Raw genomic sequence first — 21,504 nt, 5'->3', positions numbered from 1 at the left:
ATGAATTAATGAATTCTTTATTTTCATTATAAAAAATATGACAGATAGAATTGTAACATAGGAACACATAATTGCGTTGTTCATGTTTTCTGATTGGCGATTTTTTATAATATCTTTTGCAGTAGAGGTTTTCAGGGTGCCTATCTTATATGATGTATATATCACCCGTGTTTATAAAAATCACTGTCCCACTGTGACTGCAAAAAAGACCAAATAGTCATCAAGTATAATCTTATTGATTGATAATGCGAGTCGTGATTCCTTTCATTATCCTTTAAATCCAACCTGGAGCAGTTTTAAAGGTTCTATATATATATATATCTATAGATGGATCGCTAAAATAAGTGCAATATTATATCTGGGATATGAGAGGTCGTTGAAACTATTAAGAAAAAAAACCTTAATGATTCTATAACGCTCATGATACGTAGATCGTCATCTGAAGAAGTAAATGTGACACAGTACCTGTCCTACCCCCATGCAAATACGAGCACATCTCTGTTGATTAACAATTAGATTTAACAAATCATTATCTTAAAACAGAACGTAGTAATATACACCAATGGGTAGCAAATATATACATATAACAATATTCTGTAAGTCTGAGAAAAACTGTGATGTTTTTTTTTACTTTGTCTCCTCTCTGGAATATAAAACTTCATCTTCTATCGTAAAACTATTTTTTGTCTTCAAATTTGTTATATATCTCCTAATTGTTGTACTAGGTTTCCTTGTTTTCATCTCCACAAGCAATGTATATATATCATGAAAATTTCTTTGTTTTGCAGTTTGTAACGGTGTCAATCCATGAAAATCACAATAATCATGGTCAGCCCCCTCAGCTATCAACATTCTAACGATTTCAATATGACCGAAATGACAAGCAAAAAACACGGGTGACCTGCCATAAATGTCAAAATGATTATAATCCGCTTCTCTATCTAACAACCGCCTCACTATTTTATCATTACCGTATACACACGCTAAGATAAGGGGTGACATTCCTTTATCGTCATATATATTTAAATCTGATCCGTTATCTAACTGCAGTTTACATGTTTCTTTATATTCTTGGTACATCTCGCTATACATGAACATACCTACTGAAGGAACGTTCTTGTTAAGGGCAATCTCTGCATTAAGCATATTTAGTGAACAAAAATTTTGTTCACATTTATTACAATCTGCTCCTTTGTCTAACAGCATTCTAATTATTTCTTCTTGTCTTTTTACACAGGAAATGAATAAAGGTGACCTACCTCCTTCGTCACATTTATTATAATCTGCCCCACTGCTTAACAATAGTTTTACAATTTCTGTATGACCTCTTTGACATGCAAAATATAAAGGTGACCTAGCATTGTTGTCGCATTTAATATAATCTGCTCCACTCTTTAACAATATTCTTACAATGTCTGTGTGACCTCCTTTACATGCAGTTGATAAAGGTGATAGATGATTATAGTCGCATTTATTATAATCTGCCCCACTGCTTAACAATAGTTTTACAATTTCTGTATGACCATTGTCACATGCAAAATATAAAGGTGACCTAGCATTGTTGTCGCATTTAATATAATCTGCTCCACTCTTTAACAATATTCTTACAATGTCTGTGTGACCTCTTTCACATGCAGTTGATAAAGGTGATAGATGTTTATAGTCGCATTTATTATAATCTGCCCCACTGCTTAACAATAGTTTTACAATTTCTGTATGACCATTGTCACATGCAAAATATAAAGGTGACCTAGCATTGTTGTCGCATTTAATATAATCTGCTCCACTCTTTAACAATATTCTTACAATGTCTGTGTGACCTCTTTCACATGCAGTTGATAAAGGTGATAGATGATTATAGTCGCATTTATTATTATCTGCCCCACTGCTTAACAATAGTTTTACAATTTCTGTATGACCTTTTTCACATGCAAAATATAAAGTTGACCTAGCATTGTTGTCGCATTTAATATAATCTGCTCCACTGTTTAACAATATCCTCACAATTTCTGTACGGCCATTTTGACATGCAATTGATAACGGCGACTGATCATTATTGTCGTATTTATCACAATCTGCCCCTTCGTGTAACAGCATACTTACTACTTCAACATTACCTTGTTCACATGCTAGAAATAAAGGTGACCGATCATTATTGTCACATATAGTAAAGTCTACCCCGCAATTCAAATATATTCTTACTATTTCTGAAGGATAACATGTCAGTGAAAATATCAAAAGTGACTTGTCCATCATTTCACCGCTATTATCATCCACTGATTTTTGTACTAACAACCATACCATATCTTGATAACCATACTTGTGAGCAATAAGTAAAGGTGACCGGTTTTCACTGTCACACATGGAATACTCTGCTCCATTATCTAACAATATCTTTAATATTTCAATATGACCGTACCGACATGTAATCCATACAGGTGATTTGCCTAACTTGTCAAAAGTGTTACGATGTTCTGCCCCTCTTTTTAATAACATCTCAACTATCTCTGTATAACCCTGTTCACAAGCAATCATTAAAACCGTCTCATTCCAAAGGGTACATTTATTACAATCTACCCCTCGGTCTAATAAAATTCGCACTATTTCTATATGACCATATTTACAAGCCATCATTACAGGTGACTGGCCCCATTTGTTACATTCATTATATTTTGATCCTGAAGCAAGCAATATTTCAATTATATTTACATGGCCATGTTCACAAGCAATTATTAGAGATGATTGACCATCATTGTTACACTTATTGAAATCTGCTCCCTGTTTTAACAACGTTCTTACTATTTCTGTGTTACCATGTTCACTAGCAAGCATTAACGGTGATCTATTAAACCTGTTGCATTTATCATAGATTATTCCGTTTTCTTCCAGAATACTTAATATTTCCGTGTAACCATTTTTACAAGCAATAACTACAGGAGACCATTCCCATTTGTCAAATTTATTATAATCCACCCCTCTTTCTAACAAAAATCTAACTATTTCTGCATGACCTTGTTCACAAGCAATTATTAACGGGGACTGACCATTTGGCCTACAATAATTAATATCAGCACCACCGATTTCACAACACCACTTGGTTAAAGATACATCACCCTCTAAACAACATTGCAACAAGGATGTATCTGTATTATATATATCTTTGGTATGTACTAATTGTTTCTGATAAGATTTATCAAGTACATTCAAATGACACAGGAACTGATCTTTGAATTTAGGTAATTTCATATTGATGTTACATACTACATCCTGTACTTTTCCTTTTGACCAGTCATCAATCATCCTCCGAAAGTACAAATCGTGGTACCTTTCTGGTATAACGGTGATAAATTGTTCTACACAATCTTGTGATTCTAAAACAAATTGTTCTTTTATGAAACAACTGCCTGCATTTTTAATCAGACAATGGATTATTTTTTGTCCAAAGAAGTAAGTTAGAAAGACAAATATTTTATCATTAATACTTTGGTAAACGCCATGTTCCTTCTTTAAGAATGACTGTAATAGGGAATCGAGGTCATCCTTTAAAACAAGTCTTGATGTCCCTTTGTCCAGTTTGCATGCCTCACATGTATTTTCGATAATGGTTATTGTTTCTTCATCAATATCTTCTGTAAAAATATCTTCAGGCAGTCTGTTGTTGAATATGACACATAAAGCCAAGGCACAAAATTTACCAAAATATTCTTTCTTGTAAAAATTTTCAATCTCTTCTTCATAAACCAAAAATGGATTCTGGAAGAAGTCTTTGATATTAAGTTTAGGATTAACATGGTAATATTTACATAAAAGTGGAAAACAATCATATAAATCACAATACTGGACGATCTCACATGCTTTTGATTCAAGATATATCTCAGCTATTGATTGTTTTTCAGATTTTAACAAGCAAATGCTATCAGTCAACATATTACATACACATGACTTAAATATAGAAAAAAAATCAAACTTTTTATCTTGGAACACTTGTAATCTACATGCGACAATTATTTTTGTTTTTTTATTCTCAATAATTTGTTCTATATCATCAATGACTGATTCCCAAACATGAATATACGTCTGGTTTACAGAACACTTTCCACAAAAATCATCAATAACAATCAATGATTCCTTATTTGGGTTGTGAAACTTGACAATATCACCAGGATCAGCCAAAGGAAGTACTTCATATCCTTCTTCTGCCATAAGTAATGCTACATGTCTGAGGGTGGCTGTCTTTCCTACACCAGAACTAGCAGTAATAGTTACACAACTTTGCATCTTTATACATTTAAGGACATGCTGGGCAGCTCTGGTGTTTATAAACATATCATCTTGTTTTTTCCACTTTTTAAGTTTTTTGATAATTTGTGCTGAAACATAAATTATAAATTGTTCTACACCTTCTTGTCTTCCATTTAGCTAATGTGATTTGTCTATATGCCTTTTGGTGTTACTTCAAAAAGTTGTTTGTTCCTGGTCTTTCATTTTTGCTATGTGCTTTGTCTATATGCCTTTTTATGTTTCTTCGCTACATAGATGACATGGCTTTGTACTTATACATCCCGGCATTGTGTTATTGTACGATGGTAAATTTGTGTATTCTTGTCTTTTGTTTTTACTAATATGCTTGGTCTGTATGCCACTTTGTGCTTCTTTGTTACATGTTTGTATGTTTTATTTTTAATGATTAGGATTATAGCACAATGTTGACTGCTGTATTAATGACATTTTTACCTATTATGTCTGTTTGTTTTGTTCACGCATCATTGTCAATATAATGGAATTTGACGCGACTGTCATACAAGTGAGAGGTTAGACAGCTATAAAACTAAGTTCAAGCCACCATTTTTTACATAAGAAAATGCCTGTACTAAGTCAGGAATATGACAGCTGTTATCCTTTCGTTTGATGTGTTTGACCTTTGATTTTGACATTTGATTAGGGACTTTCCGTTTTGCATTTTCCTTGGAGTTCAGTATTTTTGTGATTTTACATTCTACCGATTATAAATTCATTGAATTGGATCAAAATTCTAACTTGATCTATAAATTATATATTAGAAATGTCATGTCAATACCCCAAAGAATTATGAAAAACAAGTATGATAACTGATTATTTGATTGCATTTTCTAGGTTCATGGACCATATCTTTACACAAAATTCTCAAACCGGAATAAAATTCGTACTTGGTCTTTAATTTGCGGATGGTAGTAGCACCGACCTAGTTGTATATGTTTGATACTGATTCCAAAAGACGCGATTTGTTGTTGGTATTCTCAAGGACAAAATATAAGGAAGGCTCATTTTACATAAAACATACACATACAATGATCATAATAAATGGGAAACTTATATTTTTCTTCTCTAGAAATTATTTTAACGAAACTACAGTTATTCTGCTAATTTTATCCACTCCGTAAAGTAATCATTCACTTCCGGTGTGACAGATTTTTAAGATTATAAATTGCTATCAACAGTTCTTACTGCTTACTTTTATCACGTGTTGCTCTATGATATCACGGGCTTTCCTCTTTTACGGATGTACTTAGGTGATCTAAGGTAAAATAAAATAAATCAAGAATTCAAAATTTGATACTTTAAGCTGGAAGAGTATTAGTTAAGGATCAAAATAAGCTAAAAATATTGATAGGTCATGGAGCTTCTTTTCGAGATATCTGATTTATAAAATCAAAAGAAAGAAAATTAAGAATCTGCTTAAATATTGTCAATGACCTTTTATGAGCTATTAAGTCTTATGTTAAAAAATAAATAGGTGTCATGAGGCAAAATATTTTAACTTTTATCGTATGGAAAAACACCAAGGAGTCTGAGCATTTGACACTTTATCCAAAACCTCACATAAGTACATCCCTCTTTCCATTGTTGAATCCAGACTTTTTACTGTCCTTATAACATCTCTTTGTTACAACCTGCCTTTACAATGTTTACTTCTAGTACTATAAACTGTCAATGATATGGCTTTCTGACTACTTTGTTCTGAGCGTCACTGATGGGTCTTATGTAGATCAAACGCGCGTCTGGCGTATTAAATTATGAGCCTGGTACATTTGATAACTATTAGCATGTCACAATGTATTATTGTATTGTTTATTTGTGTATTTCTCTGTCTTGAATGTTATAGCATTTATTTTTACTGTAGTCCTGTCATGTAATGTTGTCCTCGTAGTGTTATATTTAACATTGCCATAAAAGTGCGAGGTTTTGCTAGCCACAAAACCAGGTTCAACACATCATTTTTTTTTCTCTTAAAATATCATGTACAATGCCAGGAAAATAGCAGTTGTTATCTTATAGTTCGTTTCTATGTGTGTTAAAAGAGGGACGAAAGACACCAAAGGGACAGTCAAACTCGTAAATCTAAAACAAACTGACAACGCCATGGCTAAAAATGAAAAAAACAAACAGAAAAACAATAGTACACATGACACAACATTGAAAACTAAAGAATAAACAACACGAACCCCACCAAAACTAGGGGTGATCTCAGGTGCTCCGGAAGGGTAAGCAGATTCTGCTCCACATGCGGCACCCGTCGTGTTGCTTATGTGATTACAAATCCGGTAAATAGTCTAATTCGGTAGGTCAAATTCATGAAAGGGAAGGGGATTGTAGTTACGACGTAAGGAACATATCCGATATCATTTGTGAAACGGTTATTCCATAACGGTCAACCAACTCGTGATGGCGTCCGTAAAATTTACGAAGGGATGATTTCAACTTCACCATTTGGAACTCTTGGTTTAATAGCTTCCTTGTGAGCAGTAACCCTCTATCAAGAAAATCATGATAGGAAATGCAAGCACGGGAATATCGTATCAATTGGGAGATATATACCCCGTATGCAGGTGCTGCTGGAATGTTGCTACTTAGAAATGGAAAGTTCACAATTGGAAAGCTGAAATCATCTCTTTTGTCGTAAAGTTTTGTCTTCAACCGACCCTCATTATCAAGTTCTAGATGTAGGTCAAGATATGAAGCCGACTTAACTGTATCTGTAGTATCCTTTATCTCCAATTCGATGGGATAGATGCGATCCACATAGTCACCAAATTTTGAATTGTTTAGTGAAAGAACGTCATCTATATAGCGGAAAGTAGAGTTAAAGGATATTGCTAACTTCTTATCTTTCTTCCTAAGAAGTTCCTGCATGAAGTCAGCCTCATAATAATAAAGAAACAAGTCAGCAAGTAGAGGGGCACAGTTTGTTCCCATTGGGATGCCGACAGTCTGTTGAATAAGGTCCTCCGAACGTAACAAATATGTTGTCAATCACGAAATCAAGCATCTTAATAATATCGGTTTCAGATAATTTTTTGTTTGAATCAGAATGGTTCTTTACAAAGTATGATTTATCCCTCCCTAAGACAAGATACTTGTATCTACGTTGGCCATTCTTTTTTATGAAGCAAAGTAATACCAACTCTTCTAATTTGTCTTTTAGTTTGGAATGTGGAATACTTGTGTAAAGAGTAGAAAAGTCAAATGTTTTAATACTGTTACAAGATGAAAGAGAGTTAGATTGTATGTACTCTAAAAGATCTTTGGAATTTTTAAGTATCCACATCTGATTCACGCCACCTCTAGAATAGGCAGTTTCACAATAACTTTGAAGCCCGTCTTATATTGCTGATAAAATGGATGTTAATAATTTAGAAAGGTATTTAAATTGTCGTTGGCGGTTTTTTTTTGTTGCACTTGAGTGTTTCCGTTGTTTCGATGTTTTCCTCTTATAGTTGATGTGTTTTAGTTTGTAACACGGATTTGTTTTCTCTCGATCGATTTATGAATTTCAGACAGCGGTATCCTACTGTTGTCTTTATTTATGAACGTCCTTCCAAACAATGAAATGACCACCCAATACCTCATCCTATATATACGCTTAAAAATATGACATCCCGTAATTAACCTCTAACAATACACATTCAAAATAGACTTTATATGATAAATTCTTATATTCGAACGGTTGGTTGAAACTGAAAGTGTTTTAATTTATCTCTTTCATTGAAGCTTCGGAATTCAATGGGAATATTCTAACATCCTATTTGAAACAATACAACGAGGTCACTCAAAGCTCATAAATCGATAGGGTGATTTATTGATAAGTGTTTTACGCCACTTATAACACTTTTATGTGGAGAAACTATACGTGCAGTCAGTTTTATCGGTGGTGGAAGACGGGATGCCCGTAACGAACCACCGACCATCAGTAGGAAAATTGAAAAAAATCCTAGTCAATAAAGATTAGAGTCCAGTTCTCCTGCCACGTGCGGGATTTCAACTCACAACAGGCTAAGGATACAGTATGGCAAAAAACGAAAAATTTCCAAAAAACAATAGAAACCGAAGACTAATCGACAGGAATTTTACAACCAGATGCTCCGCAGGGCGCAGCTCTATACGACCACAGAGGTTGAATCCTGAAGAGTTTGGGCAAGTATGGACACAACATTCAAGCTGGATTCAGCTCTAAATTTGGATTGTGATTAAATAGTTGACACAGCATAGGTTTCTGACACGGAATGAATGTGGTCTAATGAACTTAAAATTTTTTTTTTGCCTTTGAGCAATTCACTATGCTGTTGAATATTAATCCTCTCAAAAAAATGTTTGAAGAAATTTTCTTTTTATTTATGAAATCTGAAATGAGAAAAATTTACCCCCCCCCACATTTTTTTTCACATCCCCTTTCCCTTTTTCCAAAACTAATCTCAATTCAAATTTCTAATGGAGTTTGCAACAATATCTACTCGTTTAAATACATCATAAAATATTAAAATTTAACAAAAGGTGCTTGTTATCACTGAATGGAAAAGATTGTTTTAATTTATCAGTTGGTAGTAAAAGTGAATATACATTGTATATTGTATAAAACAATGATTTAAGTTGATTCAACTACTATTCTGGACAAAGAAAGATAACTCCAATCAATTGAAAATTTCTTACTATTGCACAATATTGTGCAATTAGATATTTCTTGCTATTGCGCAATACTGTGCAATTAAAAATATTTGCTATTGCACAATACTGTGCAATTGAAGATTTCTTGCTATTGCGCAATACTGAGCAATTGAAAATTTCTTGCTATTGCACAATACTGTGCAATTAAAGATTTCTTGCTATTGCTGAATACTGTGCAATTGAAAATTTCTTGCTATTGCACAATACTTAATATAATAATTTTGGATCCTGATTTGAACCAACTTGAAAACTGGGCCCATAATCAAAAATCTAAGTACATGTTTAGATTCAGCATATCAAAAAAAAACCCAAGAATTCAATTTTTGTTAAAATCAAATCATTGGCTAGAGGTATAGGGGGAGGGTTGATATCTCACAAACATGTTTAACCCCGCCGCATTTTTGCGCCTGTCCCAAGTCAGGAACCTCTGGCCTTTGTTAGTCTTGTATTATTTTAATTTTAGTTTCTTGTGTACAATTTGGAAATTAGTATGGCGTTCATTATCACTGAATCAGTATATATTTGTTTAGGGGTCAGTTGAAGGACGCCTCCGGGTGCGGGAATTTCTCGCTACATTGAAGACCTGTTGGTGACCTTCTGCTGTTGTTTTTTTTCTATGGTCGGGTTGTTGTCTCTTTGGCACATTCCCAATTTCCATTCTCAATTTTATTAGTTTAATTTTGGACCCTTTGGACTTAAATGTAGACCAATTTGAAAACGGGACTAAAAATGAAGAATCTACATACACAGTTAGATTTGGCATATCAAAGAACCCCAATTATTCACTTTTTTGATGAAATCAAACAAAGTTCAATTTTGGACCCCGATTTGGACCAACTTGAAAACTGGGCCAATAATAAAAAATCTAAGTACATTTTTAGATTCAGCTTATCAAAGAACCCCAAGGATTCAGTTTTTGTTAAAATCAAACTAAGTTTAATTTTGGACCCTTTGGAACTTAATGTAGACCAATTTGAAAACGGGACCAATAAAGGGCTGCGCTTAAGCGCGTGATACGCCCGTTGTTTGAAAGACGACGGGCGTTTAAAATGGCAAAAAAGACTACAATGACAATGAGGAGCAGCAAAAAGATAACAGGGAAAGTGAAGATGGTGAAAGTGACTCTACTGAAAGTTATGATCTAAATGAGGAAGTAGGTGATGAAAGTAAGGATTTCATTGACGACGGGCGTATAAAAATGGCAAAAAAGACTACAATGACAATGAGGAGCAGCAAGAAGATAACAGGGAAAGTGAAGATGGTGAAAGTGACTCTACTGACAGTTATAATCTAAATGAGGAAGTAGGTATGTGATGAAAGTAAGGATTTCATTGATAATGAAGATAAAGATTTCATTGATGATGAGGAGGCCTCTTCTGAGAATGAAAGTGAGGATTTTTCTGATGATGAGGACAGTGATTACAGTGAAGAAGACGCTGATGATTAAACCTAGTTCAGCTTTTCAATATTTAGCATAAAAAACAAATCTCATTAACATTGGCATATAACATAGAAGTCTTCAATGCAATATAAGGAAAGTGATATATGATTATGGGTTTTAGTAATCCTATGGCTGATTTCCAAATTTTATAATAGTTTGAAAGAAGGTAATTTTCTTGGGGTATATTGCTCATAGTTAGATTCTGTTGAACACAGTAAGGAATCCATGCTAAATTATACAAAGATGTATGCAAAAGATGTTCAAATGGTGCTTAATATGGTGGATAATGATTATTACCTTTTTATTGTTTAGAATATTCACAAGATGGTCATATTGATAAATGTTTAGGAGACTTGATTTGCTTATTTTTTTTTCATAAAATGACACCCTTTAACATTTAAGGAATATTTAGTCACATGTTAGGATTTTCATGTTGTCACTTGTTCACTTATTATGGGCTATTGTAGACTAGTTATGTTTTATAACATTTTTTATTGCGCTCAACCCTTCCACCGAAACCGAACTCTATAAAAAAAAAGCTGCAATGCTAAGGTATCATTTGTGATTTCAATTGCAACCAATTTTAACAAGAGTAAAACATCCTATATGCAAAAACAGTATTTGATTTTTATCCATAGCTTAGATAGTAAAAATGTTATCATAAAATGATATATGCCTCAGGGAACATTTAGTATCTCAGGGACTGCTAATGTGCTTTCATCCTTGCAACCATTCAATAATAGTACAAACGTATGACATTCATGGAACCTATTTTTTACAAGAAATTTAATGTTTTAAATTGAACTAAAGATTTTACAAATTTTATGTTTTCATCAGATTTTATTAAGTATTATTTGTTACATCAATAGATATAAACAATTCACCAAAGTTTCATGGACATTGGTGAAAGCCTTTTTGAGTTATTGTCCGAAGTGTTAATAATCCCCCTTTTTATGAATAAAGCCCCATAAATCCAAAACTTAAAATCTGAAACTTATAAAAATTGAAAGGGAGCTTACATCAATAGACATAAACAATTCACCAAAGTTTCATGGACATTGGTGAAAGCCTTTTTGAGTTATTGTCCGAAGTGTTAAAATTCCCCCTTTTTTTATGAATAAAGCCCCATTAATCCAAAACTGAAAATCTGAAATTTATAAAAATTGAAAGGGAGCTTACATCAATAAATATAAACAATTCACCAAAGTTTCATGGACATTGGTGAAAGCCTTTTTGAGTTATTGTCCGAAATGTTAAAAATCCCCCTTTTTATGAATAAAGCCCCATAAATCCAAAACTTAAAATCTGAAACTTATAAAAATTGAAAGGGAGCTTACATCAATAGACATAAACAATTCACCAAAGTTTCATGGACATTGGTGAAAGCCTTTTTGAGGTATTGTCCGAAGTGTTAAAATTCCCCCTTTTTTTATGAATAAAGCCCCATTAATCCAAAACTGAAAATCTGAAATTTATAAAAATTGAAAGGGAGCTTACATCAATAGATATAAACAATTCACCAAAGTTTCATGGACATTGGTGAAAGCCTTTTGAGTTATTGTCCGAAGTGTTGAAAATCCCCCCTTTTTTATGAATAAAGCCCCATAAATCCAAAACTTAAAAACTGAAATTAAAAAAAACGGACAATGGTATACCATAATACGTCCCGTCTAAAAGACGGGCGTATGAAAATTAAGAATCTACATACACAGTTAGATTCGGCATATCAAAGAACCCCTATTATTCAATTTTTGATCAAATCAAACAAAGTTCAATTTTGGACCCTTTGGGCCCCTTATTCCTAAACTGTTGGGACCAAAACTCCCAAAATCAAACCCAACCTTCCTTTAGTGGTCATGAACCTTGTGTTTAAATTTCATAGATTTCAATTTACTTATACTAAAGTTATGGTGCAAAAACCAAGAATAATGCTTACTTTGGCCCCTTTTTGGCCCCTAATTCCTAAACTGTTCAGACCTCAACTCCCAAAATCAATCCCAACCTTCCTTTTGTGGTCATACACATTGTGTCAAAATTTCATAGATTTCTATTTACTTAAACTAAAGTTATAGTGCGAAAACCAAGAAAATGCTTATTTGGGCCCTTTTGGCCCCTAATTCCTAAAATGTTGGGACCAAAACTCCCAAAATCAATCCCAACCTTCCTTTTGTGGTCATAAACCTTGTGTTAAAGTTTCATAGATTTCTATTCACTTTTACTAAAGTTAGAGTGCAAAAACTAAAAGTATTCGGACGACGACGACGACGACGACGACGCCAACGTGATACCAATATACGACCAAATTTTTTTCAATTTTTGCGGTCGTATAAAAACGTAAGATCTCATATTCCCTTGAAATGTAAGCAGATTTTGTTCTAAGTGGGTAGCATTCTGATGATATTCCAACGCACCAATTGTAAATTCGTCAAGCTGGCCTCTAGTTTTCACTAATAACGTGCCAAGCTATCAACCTGAATATGTTATGTTTTACCTCTTATATTCATAGGAAGTGGATCCTGCTGATAAGTGTTGATCTGCTTCGTTAAACTTTGCAAAGACTGTTTCAGTTCTCTTATTTCATCGTTCGAACTTTTAATTTCCAGCATTATTTCGTGGCTTGTTTGATCTAGATGTTTGGTTTTCAAATGATCACATTCCAGCTGAAACTGATGTCCTCCAATTCTACAAATGCCCTGGAATAGATATATGGAGATGTTCAAGCCCATATTAATTAAATGTATCAAATTAAACAGTATGTGCAAATCATAAGACGTAAAGGTGGAACTTAAACATGTTGAAGAGGTTTAGTATTTTGAAACATTCAACTCAAAAATGAACGTTCAATGCTTAAGATTGTTAGGGAACGTGTACTTTTCATTTCAAAATAAGTTTTGAATATACTTTCCATTTGAACGTATTCCTTTCTTTTTTGTTTTTTGTCACTGGTTTGTTGCGAAAATTAATTTAAACAAATAGGATATAAGATTTCTCTAAAACCATTGTTAAAGCAACTGAAAAAACCTATTTATTTTCTCTGGAAGAAATTATAACAGATTGCATTCTTAAGGGCATACGATACAGTTTTGCTATTTTTTGCCTGATTAAATCAAATATGTAATAAAAAGTATACCTTCATGTGCTACTTTTTGAGTAAAATTAATTCCAAATTTTATATATTTTCTCAAAATTCGGATTTGTGGACGTATTTTTCTTTTCTTCAGAAATACATCAGTACTTTTTTGTTTTAAAAGATAAACACAAGCTGTTTTTTGTTAAATTATTTTTAAATTCTGTTTTATATAAATTTCATAAATTTGTGGAATTTGTTTTTCAAATAACTCATATTAATCAAATGATCACGAATGTAAAAAAAAAACGTGTTTTTTTGCTGCATATTTATCAAATTAAGAAAATTGCACTATTTACGTTTTTCTGAAAATTGGCGCACATAATCTTCTTACGTAATCAAACCAAATGGCATTTTAAAACAGAGGGCCCATGAACTCGTTTTCAAGTTAAATATGTTTGAATGATAAAAATCAGTCGAAAACTAAATCTTTTCCCGATAAGTCATAGTTTGACGTCGCGAAAATAACAATTTACGTTAGCAACGTCATTACCTCCCCTGTAACTGTATCGTATGCCCTTAAAGTAGTGACGTTAAATTAAAAAAATACTTTGTCAAGTGAAACTTATTTCAATTTTAATTTAAAAAATCCAGGATCTTAAAAAAATCGAAGATGAATTTAAAAAATATATCTAAAATGGACAGAAAACCGAGGCATAGTGATGAGAATACTTTTTTTCCTGGTTATTTTGTACAATTATTTTCCAGATAAACATTACATACACTAGTAATATCATGCCAGTCAGTTATGAAGGACGCATGGTCTATTTTGGCATCATCCAGATGAGCAAGGCGATTTCTATAAAACTTGATTCTTGCCAAATCAGCACCATGTGTCGTCTCTGTAGATTTTGGTAATCGGTCATATCCACCAGCAGGAGGAGTCATGGAAGTTAGGTGTCGAAGTAATGTTATCATCAACGTGATGTCAAACCTTTTTGAATCAGGAACACCTAAAAATTATGAAACATCAAAAAAGATTCTCAAATGTGGAATTTGTCGACTCACTAAAAACTCTAAAAAAAAGACCTGTTCAATGACAAGTCAATGTCGAATGAAAACTCAAAATATTTCATTTGTTTTATTCAGAGCATCTGTTGATTGTCAAGCATATATATACATTGTTCCTTTCACTGAAGTTTACCGCATTGACTTTGATTGGTAGAAGACTTATCTATAACGGCGGTAAAGAGAATAAAACCAAAAAATGAGATATTCATTTAAATAAAGCACCAATTTTGGATTATTTATATCATTTATGAACTATATATAGTGATCGCTAGGCAATTTTGCATTGCCAAAATTGTTCTTATAAAATTAAGTCAATGTTTCGTTTTCGAGAAATTTGTCATATTAAAATTTTGTCTAGTAAAATTATGAATTGCCATAGACAAAATTTTAACATAACAAATCTAAGAAATGCAATGCAAATCTGTCGAAAGAGTTGGATTAATTGAAGATGACTACACGTGACCGTGACGTATTGTATATGCAAAGTATCTCAAAATATATAATGCGTAAACTCAATTATTTCTTATGTTGTGGAATGTACGACATTCGCTTTTCTGGTTGGAGTACCAAATATTTTTTTAATCCACAAACACTATAAAGTTGTTCTTTTTATTTGTTTTATTGAGTGAACTAAGTGTATCCAATTAAATCTGAATTATTGTGTTTTAAATTCGGAGCAATTTAGGGCTTGAAATATGAAAGATGAATTTGTCTTTTCTAAGTGATTGTTAATCTGTATTTTCATCTCTGTGTTGTTCGTTTGATTTTGGATTCAATTATATCTCAGACCGTCTTTTGATTGTTTTTCTTCTACGAAACATGAACGGGGAAATCAAATGTTCCCAGACTATTTATCTTCATATTTTGGACCAAATATAAACGTTAAGCAAAACTTTTAAGATAATCATAATGAAACGGTCTCATCAATGGCACTATTAGGCCGGTGACCAAAGTCGGATTTATGAAATTTTAATCGTCAAAAATGGTATACGGCTGTATCATATATCATTCGATTCGCAAATATGTGTGCAAATATGTGTACTTTGAGATTATTTTGGTCGTGGAAAGAAAATATGGTGCAGTTTTTCAGAAATCAAGATCAAAGGTCACATGTCGTTTTCTAGGAAAAACAAAATTGAATATTTAATTCTAATCTAAATTCACTTATTACAGTAGAATGATTCAAAACTTTAATTCATTTTCTTCCTTATTCAATTTTTTATCAAAAAAGTGCAAACCTATCATTAAATGAGATTTTCGAGTAAACGTATGCGACTTTACAAAAAGGGGGTAGTTTTCAGTTTTAAACGATGTATTTTGTTCAAGTTATAAAAAAACAACGACTATCAAAACTTTACAAAATTTATAGAAAATTAAAAACAAATATGTATTTGTTAATATAACCGTCTAGTATGTCTCAATGAAAGGGATAACATAAGTTTTGGCCATATACGTTGAATTCGGTACATGCAAAACTGGCAACAAAAATTATTTCAAAACAAACTTACAATTGAGTTTCTACAGTGCCATGACGATTTCTATGAAATGAAATGTATTTATAGGAATAAAAATCATTGCAAAATAGACTTAAAAATACATATTTAATGACAGAACCGCCTTTTATTCGTTTAAAAATGGAGAAAGTTTTGGTTATTCAATTCAAACTAAATGACGCAAGATAATATTTTTTCTATCAAGGACAGTTTTACCACTAAATATACGCAACATTTATTATAAGTAGTTCAGGCCTCAAATGACTTTTGTAATGTGTGAACGTTATGTCGATGTTCTGATCATTGGCTTTGGCTGGAGTACATATGTTCCTACTAGATGAAAGGTTTAGCAAACCTTGAGTCAGTATTGGTCCCACGTTTTTAAAGAACAGGACACAATTCTTAAGCCACAAATCCTATATAATATTGCGAATATGAATGCTAACTTTCGGACATTTAACCTACTATGCCTTGGAGTAGAGTTGCGGTAAAACGTTTGTGTACCACATTATTTTTATCCAGCACCATTCGACATTAATCCAAAACATTTTGTCATAGAAAAAAATACTTTGGCCGTATCAATTTGTAAATGGGGGAATATAAAACAACTGTTACAGCAGTGCACCTATAGGACAAATGTCTGGAGAGGAATAGGTTTTCCTGCTGATCGCAACTCTAAATATCTCTAAACAAAGATAAAAGAGCCATATCTGATCGACAGTATACACTTGCCATGATTACATTGCTGTAGTCTGTGAAATGATTTCATTGTCGTGATCATTCTGTCCTACAGTCAGGTCTATATAATTGATTTGATATCTGAACTAAGGTAATCATTTACGTCGAAATGCTGATGTTAAAAAAAACTTGCTTCTGTAAATGTCCTTGTTATTCATGAATAAAGTGTGAATTCAAGTAAAATCTTTACTTGGATATGCTGTTTTAGAGAGTGTTATTCCTTGTCTTGGTTGCAGTTTTATTTTATTACAATAGATGCAAGCATATGAAAATGAGTCGAAAGATACCAGAGCGGCATTCAAAGTCATGAGTCGAAAAATAAATTGACAACACCATGGCCAAAGAAAAAAGAAAAACAATAACAGACAAACAATAGTACACAAAACACAACCTTTGATATCCGTGACCTTCGTTTCTTGACTTTAGCCTGCTGCTATTTTATCGGTTTGTTTCTACAAAACATTAGACGCAACAGTAGTTTACCGATGTTCGTGTTTAGAAACAAAATCTTGGGGGAATTCTAAATATTTCAAAAAGATTTCAGTTCGGTTGTGTCAACAATATGTAACATGTGCCATGCGAATCAAAATTATTACTATGTTACAAACAGGAATCAAACACAAATTAATGGCAAATTTTCAGATCTGATCTGGTACTTAGTATTTTAACATCTTAAACCGTGAAAAGATGATGCTAGTGAGTTGGGTATAACGACAGAGCTAAAAAGAAACATTATTCGTGACATGGTGATTTAAAAACTAATTTTGTGTCTCTATCAATCGCAATTTCTTCCTCATAATTCAGTACATGTCACCAAATTTCAATTTCCACGTTCGACACTGAGCCGGGTGTCACAACTGGAACAGAATCTGCTAAACCTTCCTTCTGGGGGCACACGAAATAATCCCTGTCGGTTTTCAGTTCGTATTGATCTTTATTTTTCTATGTTGTGTTTTGTAAAATTAAGTTTGTCATTACGTCATTCTTCGACTTTTGCCATGATGTTTTGATATTATTGCCAACATATAAGTTTGAATATCCATTTGAAATTTGGACCTGTTTTAAGTAGTCAGGTGTACACCCCTGTTCGTGAAGTATGTACTGACTCATCATGCACGAGCGTAAAGTGTCAATTGAAATATGATGGCGAAGAGGATATAGTACTATTGAGATATGGGGAACTTGAATTGACATCGTCCTTTACAAAAAAAAAAATTGTTTGTAGTTAATAAGTGTTTATATTAAAGTATATGTTATGTCAAGATATGAAGCAAACCTTCTAATTTCTTAAGTATCCTTTATCACAAGCTCACTGAGGTATATGAAATTTAATTTCAGATAAACTGACATGTTGGTAAGAGACAGGAAATCTTCAGTATATATCTAAATTTGAAATCAAGAACTAAGCAAAATAGTTTTCTTTCGGTCTGTGAAAAGGTTCTGCATTTCCAATTGCATTGCAAACTGTAAACACTGTTATATTATTTAGACTTATGCATCATTCGTATCCACTTTTAAAATACAAGTAAACAATTTCCAAGCATATAGAATGATCGGTTATACTTTACTAAACTCACAATCATTCGCACACTTTCGGGTAAATTTCATCATTATACCAATCAACTGTGTCAAAATACAAAAGTTTACTGTACGTACTACGTGGTACACAATATTTCCACTTCTGCATTTAAGAAAATAACAGTATTTAAGGGATTAAACTTATTGTTTGCTCCTTTGAAATGTTAAAGCTGGGTTTCAACGGACTTTCTAGTTTTGTCATCTTTTGGGGATTTTGTCGGATCCCTATTTCTTGAATAAACGACTGAAAAACTTATTTTGCCTCTGATATAAATAAAACTATATCAACACAAACTCAAACTAGAGGCCCTAAAGAGCATGTGTCGCTCACCTTGGTCTATGTGAATATTAAACAAAGGACACAGATGGATTCATGACAAAATTGTGTTTTGGTGATGTGTTTGTACATCTTACTTTAATGAACATTCTTGTTGCTAACAATCATTTCTATCTATATTGAACTTGGCCCGGTAGTTTCAGTGGAAAATGTTAGTAAAAATTTACAAATTTTATAATTTCAGGGCAGGTAGATGTTGACCTGATAAACAATTTTACTCCATGTCAGATTTGCTCTAAATGCTTTGGTTTTTGAGTTATAAGCCAAAAACTGCATTTCCCCCTATGTTCTATTTTTAGCCATGGCGGCCATCATGGTTGGTTGGCCGGGTGAAGCCACACATTTTTAAAACTAGATACCTCAAAGATGATTGTGGCCAAGTTTGGAGTAATTTGGACCAGTAGTTTCAGAAAAGAAGATTTTTGTAAAAGATTACTAAGATTTACGAAAAATAGTTAAAAATTTACTATAAAGGGCAATAACTCCTAAAGGGGTCAACTGACCATTTCGGTCATGGTGACTTATTTGTTAATCTTACTTTGCAGAACATTATTGCAGTTTACAGTTTATCTCTATCTTTAATAATATTCAAGATAATAACCAAAAACAGCAAAATTTCCTTACAATTACCAATTCAGGGGCAGCAACCCAACAACGAGTTGTCCGATTCATCTGAAAATTTCAGTGCAGATAGATCTTGACCTGATTACCAATTGTACCCCATGTCAGATTTGCTCTAAATGCTTTGGTTTTTGAGTTATAAGCAGCCATAAACTGCATTTTACCCCTATGTTCTATTTTTAGCCATGGCGGCCATCTTGGTTGGTTGGCCGGGTCTTGCCACACATTTTTTAAACTAGATACCCCAATAATGATTGTGGCCAAGTTTGGTTTAATTTGGCCCAGTAGTTTCAGAGGAGAAGATTCTTGTAAAAGTTAACAGACGACGCCGACGAGACCGTCATCAAAGTGAGAGGGTAGGCGCTATAAAACCAGGTTTAATCCCCATTTTCTACATTTGAAAATGCCCGTACCAAGTCAGGAATATGACAGTTCTTGTCCATTCATTTTTTATGTGTTTTGTTATTTGATTTTGCCATGTGATTATGGACTTTCCGATTAGATTTTCTTTTTTTGTATCAAACAGATGTGTACTCACCATGAGATGGCGGGAACAATCGATCCCACTGAGTCTGACTAATTATATGTTGCCTCTTGAGCTCACGTAGTTTGCTAGACTCCTTCTTCAATGAAGAATATAGACATTTCGGAGCAAATTCACTATCAAACAGGACTCTTACTGCACGTGGAGAAATTCCAGTCAGCAGCAGACTCATTCGAACATAATTTTCTTCCTCTAGTGACAGGAATTCAGACGCCATTTTATCCTTTTATCTACACGAAGGATTTAAGTGCTGTCTTTATATTCGTTAGGAATCGTATATGTACAAAGAATCAGCAATATCGCCTGAAATATAATAACTTCAATTAAATAAAAGAGAGGCGAAAGATACCAAAGGTACATTCGAACTCATAATTCGAAAATAACTGACAACGCCATGGCTATAAAGCAAAAGACAAACAGACAAACATTAGTACACGAAACACAACACAGACAATAAAAAACTGACGAACACGAACCCCAACAACATTGGGGATGATCTTGGCCTACTCCAGAAGGGTAGGCATCCCCTAATCCACATGTGGCACCTGTTGTGTTGCTCATGCAAGTACAAACCCGGTGACAAATCTAATTAGGTAGTCACATTCGGGGGAAAGGGATTGCGAATTTAGTTACGACAATTAAATTTGAAAGTATGTTTTTATCTGTATAAAGTGAGTACATTAACACCTGTATGTAATATCTATTCACAAAAATGGCCCTTTTTAAACCGATTTCAGTGATCGTAAATGTCCTTGGATTTTCCCAAAATTTCTAAATTTTTACTTACGAGATAGGTCAACATTCTTCCTACTCACCTTTTTTCAAATATTCTTCATTTTTATTGTAAAATTGCTGTGTTTTTGGCAAACGTAAACAGGTATTTGGTCCGCTCTGTTTTTTTTCTAGCCTCGCTCACACTTCAAGTTTTAATATCGTGGATTAAATTAGAACCGTAAACATTACAAAGATCTATTTAAAAAACAAATCGATATTCAATTGGAAAACCTTGATTTAAATATAGCACAATATATAGCCACTACAAAGATCCATTTTTAAACCCGTGGACCATGTTTTTATGAATATGATTATCGTATCTTTTTCCGTGACCCTGATTTTTGCGTTTTAAATGAAACAGTGGACATATCAAAATAGAAGCTTTTATTTCACATTTTGTTTAAGGGATGTAAATTAAATCGGTATCATATAATTATAATAAGTATAAAGTAGTATGTACAATTATGAATGCATGTCAAGTTCCAGTTATGGAAAAAAACAAGACTGTTTTAATCCGGACCCGTCTTCTGGTTAACAATGAGAACATTTATAATTTTAGATATATGGCGTGTCAACATTATAATTGACATTTAAGTAAACGGATTGTATAATAAATTGCAGAAAAAATCAAAGCAGCACCGACACAATTTATGTTAAATCGGTAGTTTATATAATATTTGCAACTTGTTTAGCTTTCAAAAGATACTTGCTGTCTTTTGATATGGAACTATATAGAAAAAGAACCTACCGGTAACATCAGTGTTGTCGCGGTTTAAGAATCTTAAAATTAAAAAAAGTATAAAAACAGAACGACATATTCTTAAGGAAAATATGGAGACGTGCATGGTATGATTGTCAACG

The 21,504-nt window shown here is 33.0% G+C and overlaps 2 protein-coding genes across 2 annotated transcripts; both read right to left on the bottom strand.

Moving 5' to 3' along the window:
• Positions 1-627: 627 nt before the first annotated feature.
• LOC134684973 (ankyrin repeat and KH domain-containing protein 1-like) lies at positions 628-4,278 on the bottom strand. The gene has a single exon (XM_063544296.1). It carries the CDS (start codon positions 4,276-4,278, stop codon positions 628-630), a length of 3,651 nt encoding a protein of 1,216 aa, XP_063400366.1.
• An 8,622-nt stretch (positions 4,279-12,900) lies between these two features.
• On the bottom strand, positions 12,901-20,086 carry LOC134684972 (E3 ubiquitin-protein ligase DZIP3-like). Its single transcript, XM_063544294.1, has 3 exons — positions 19,864-20,086; positions 14,271-14,500; positions 12,901-13,113 (listed from the first exon to the last, which is right to left on the bottom strand). The coding sequence occupies exons 1-3, from the start codon at positions 20,084-20,086 to the stop codon at positions 12,901-12,903; spliced, it is 666 nt and encodes a 221-aa protein (XP_063400364.1).
• Between the last annotated feature and the right edge of the window lie 1,418 nt (positions 20,087-21,504).

Source organism: Mytilus trossulus, chromosome 9, assembly GCF_036588685.1.
Source record: "Mytilus trossulus isolate FHL-02 chromosome 9, PNRI_Mtr1.1.1.hap1, whole genome shotgun sequence".
NCBI classification, from domain to species: domain Eukaryota; kingdom Metazoa; phylum Mollusca; class Bivalvia; order Mytilida; family Mytilidae; genus Mytilus; species Mytilus trossulus.
This window is presented reverse-complemented; position numbering and strand designations above follow the sequence as displayed.

What these genes read in the sequence shown, in the direction of transcription:
- LOC134684972 (XM_063544294.1), bottom strand. Translation starts at nt 20,086, where the DNA reads ATGGCGTCTGAATTCCTGTCACTAGAGGAAGAAAATTATGTTCGAATG. An exon ending in ATTGTTCCCGCCATCTCATG is followed by an intron (nt 14,501 to 19,863) that starts GTGAGTACACAT and finishes CATAATTTTTAG; the next exon opens with GTGTTCCTGATTCAAAAAGG. An exon ending in ACTGGCATGATATTACTAGT is followed by an intron (nt 13,114 to 14,270) that starts GTATGTAATGTT and finishes TATCTATTCCAG; the next exon opens with GGCATTTGTAGAATTGGAGG.
- LOC134684973 (XM_063544296.1), bottom strand. Translation starts at nt 4,278, where the DNA reads ATGCAAAGTTGTGTAACTATTACTGCTAGTTCTGGTGTAGGAAAGACA.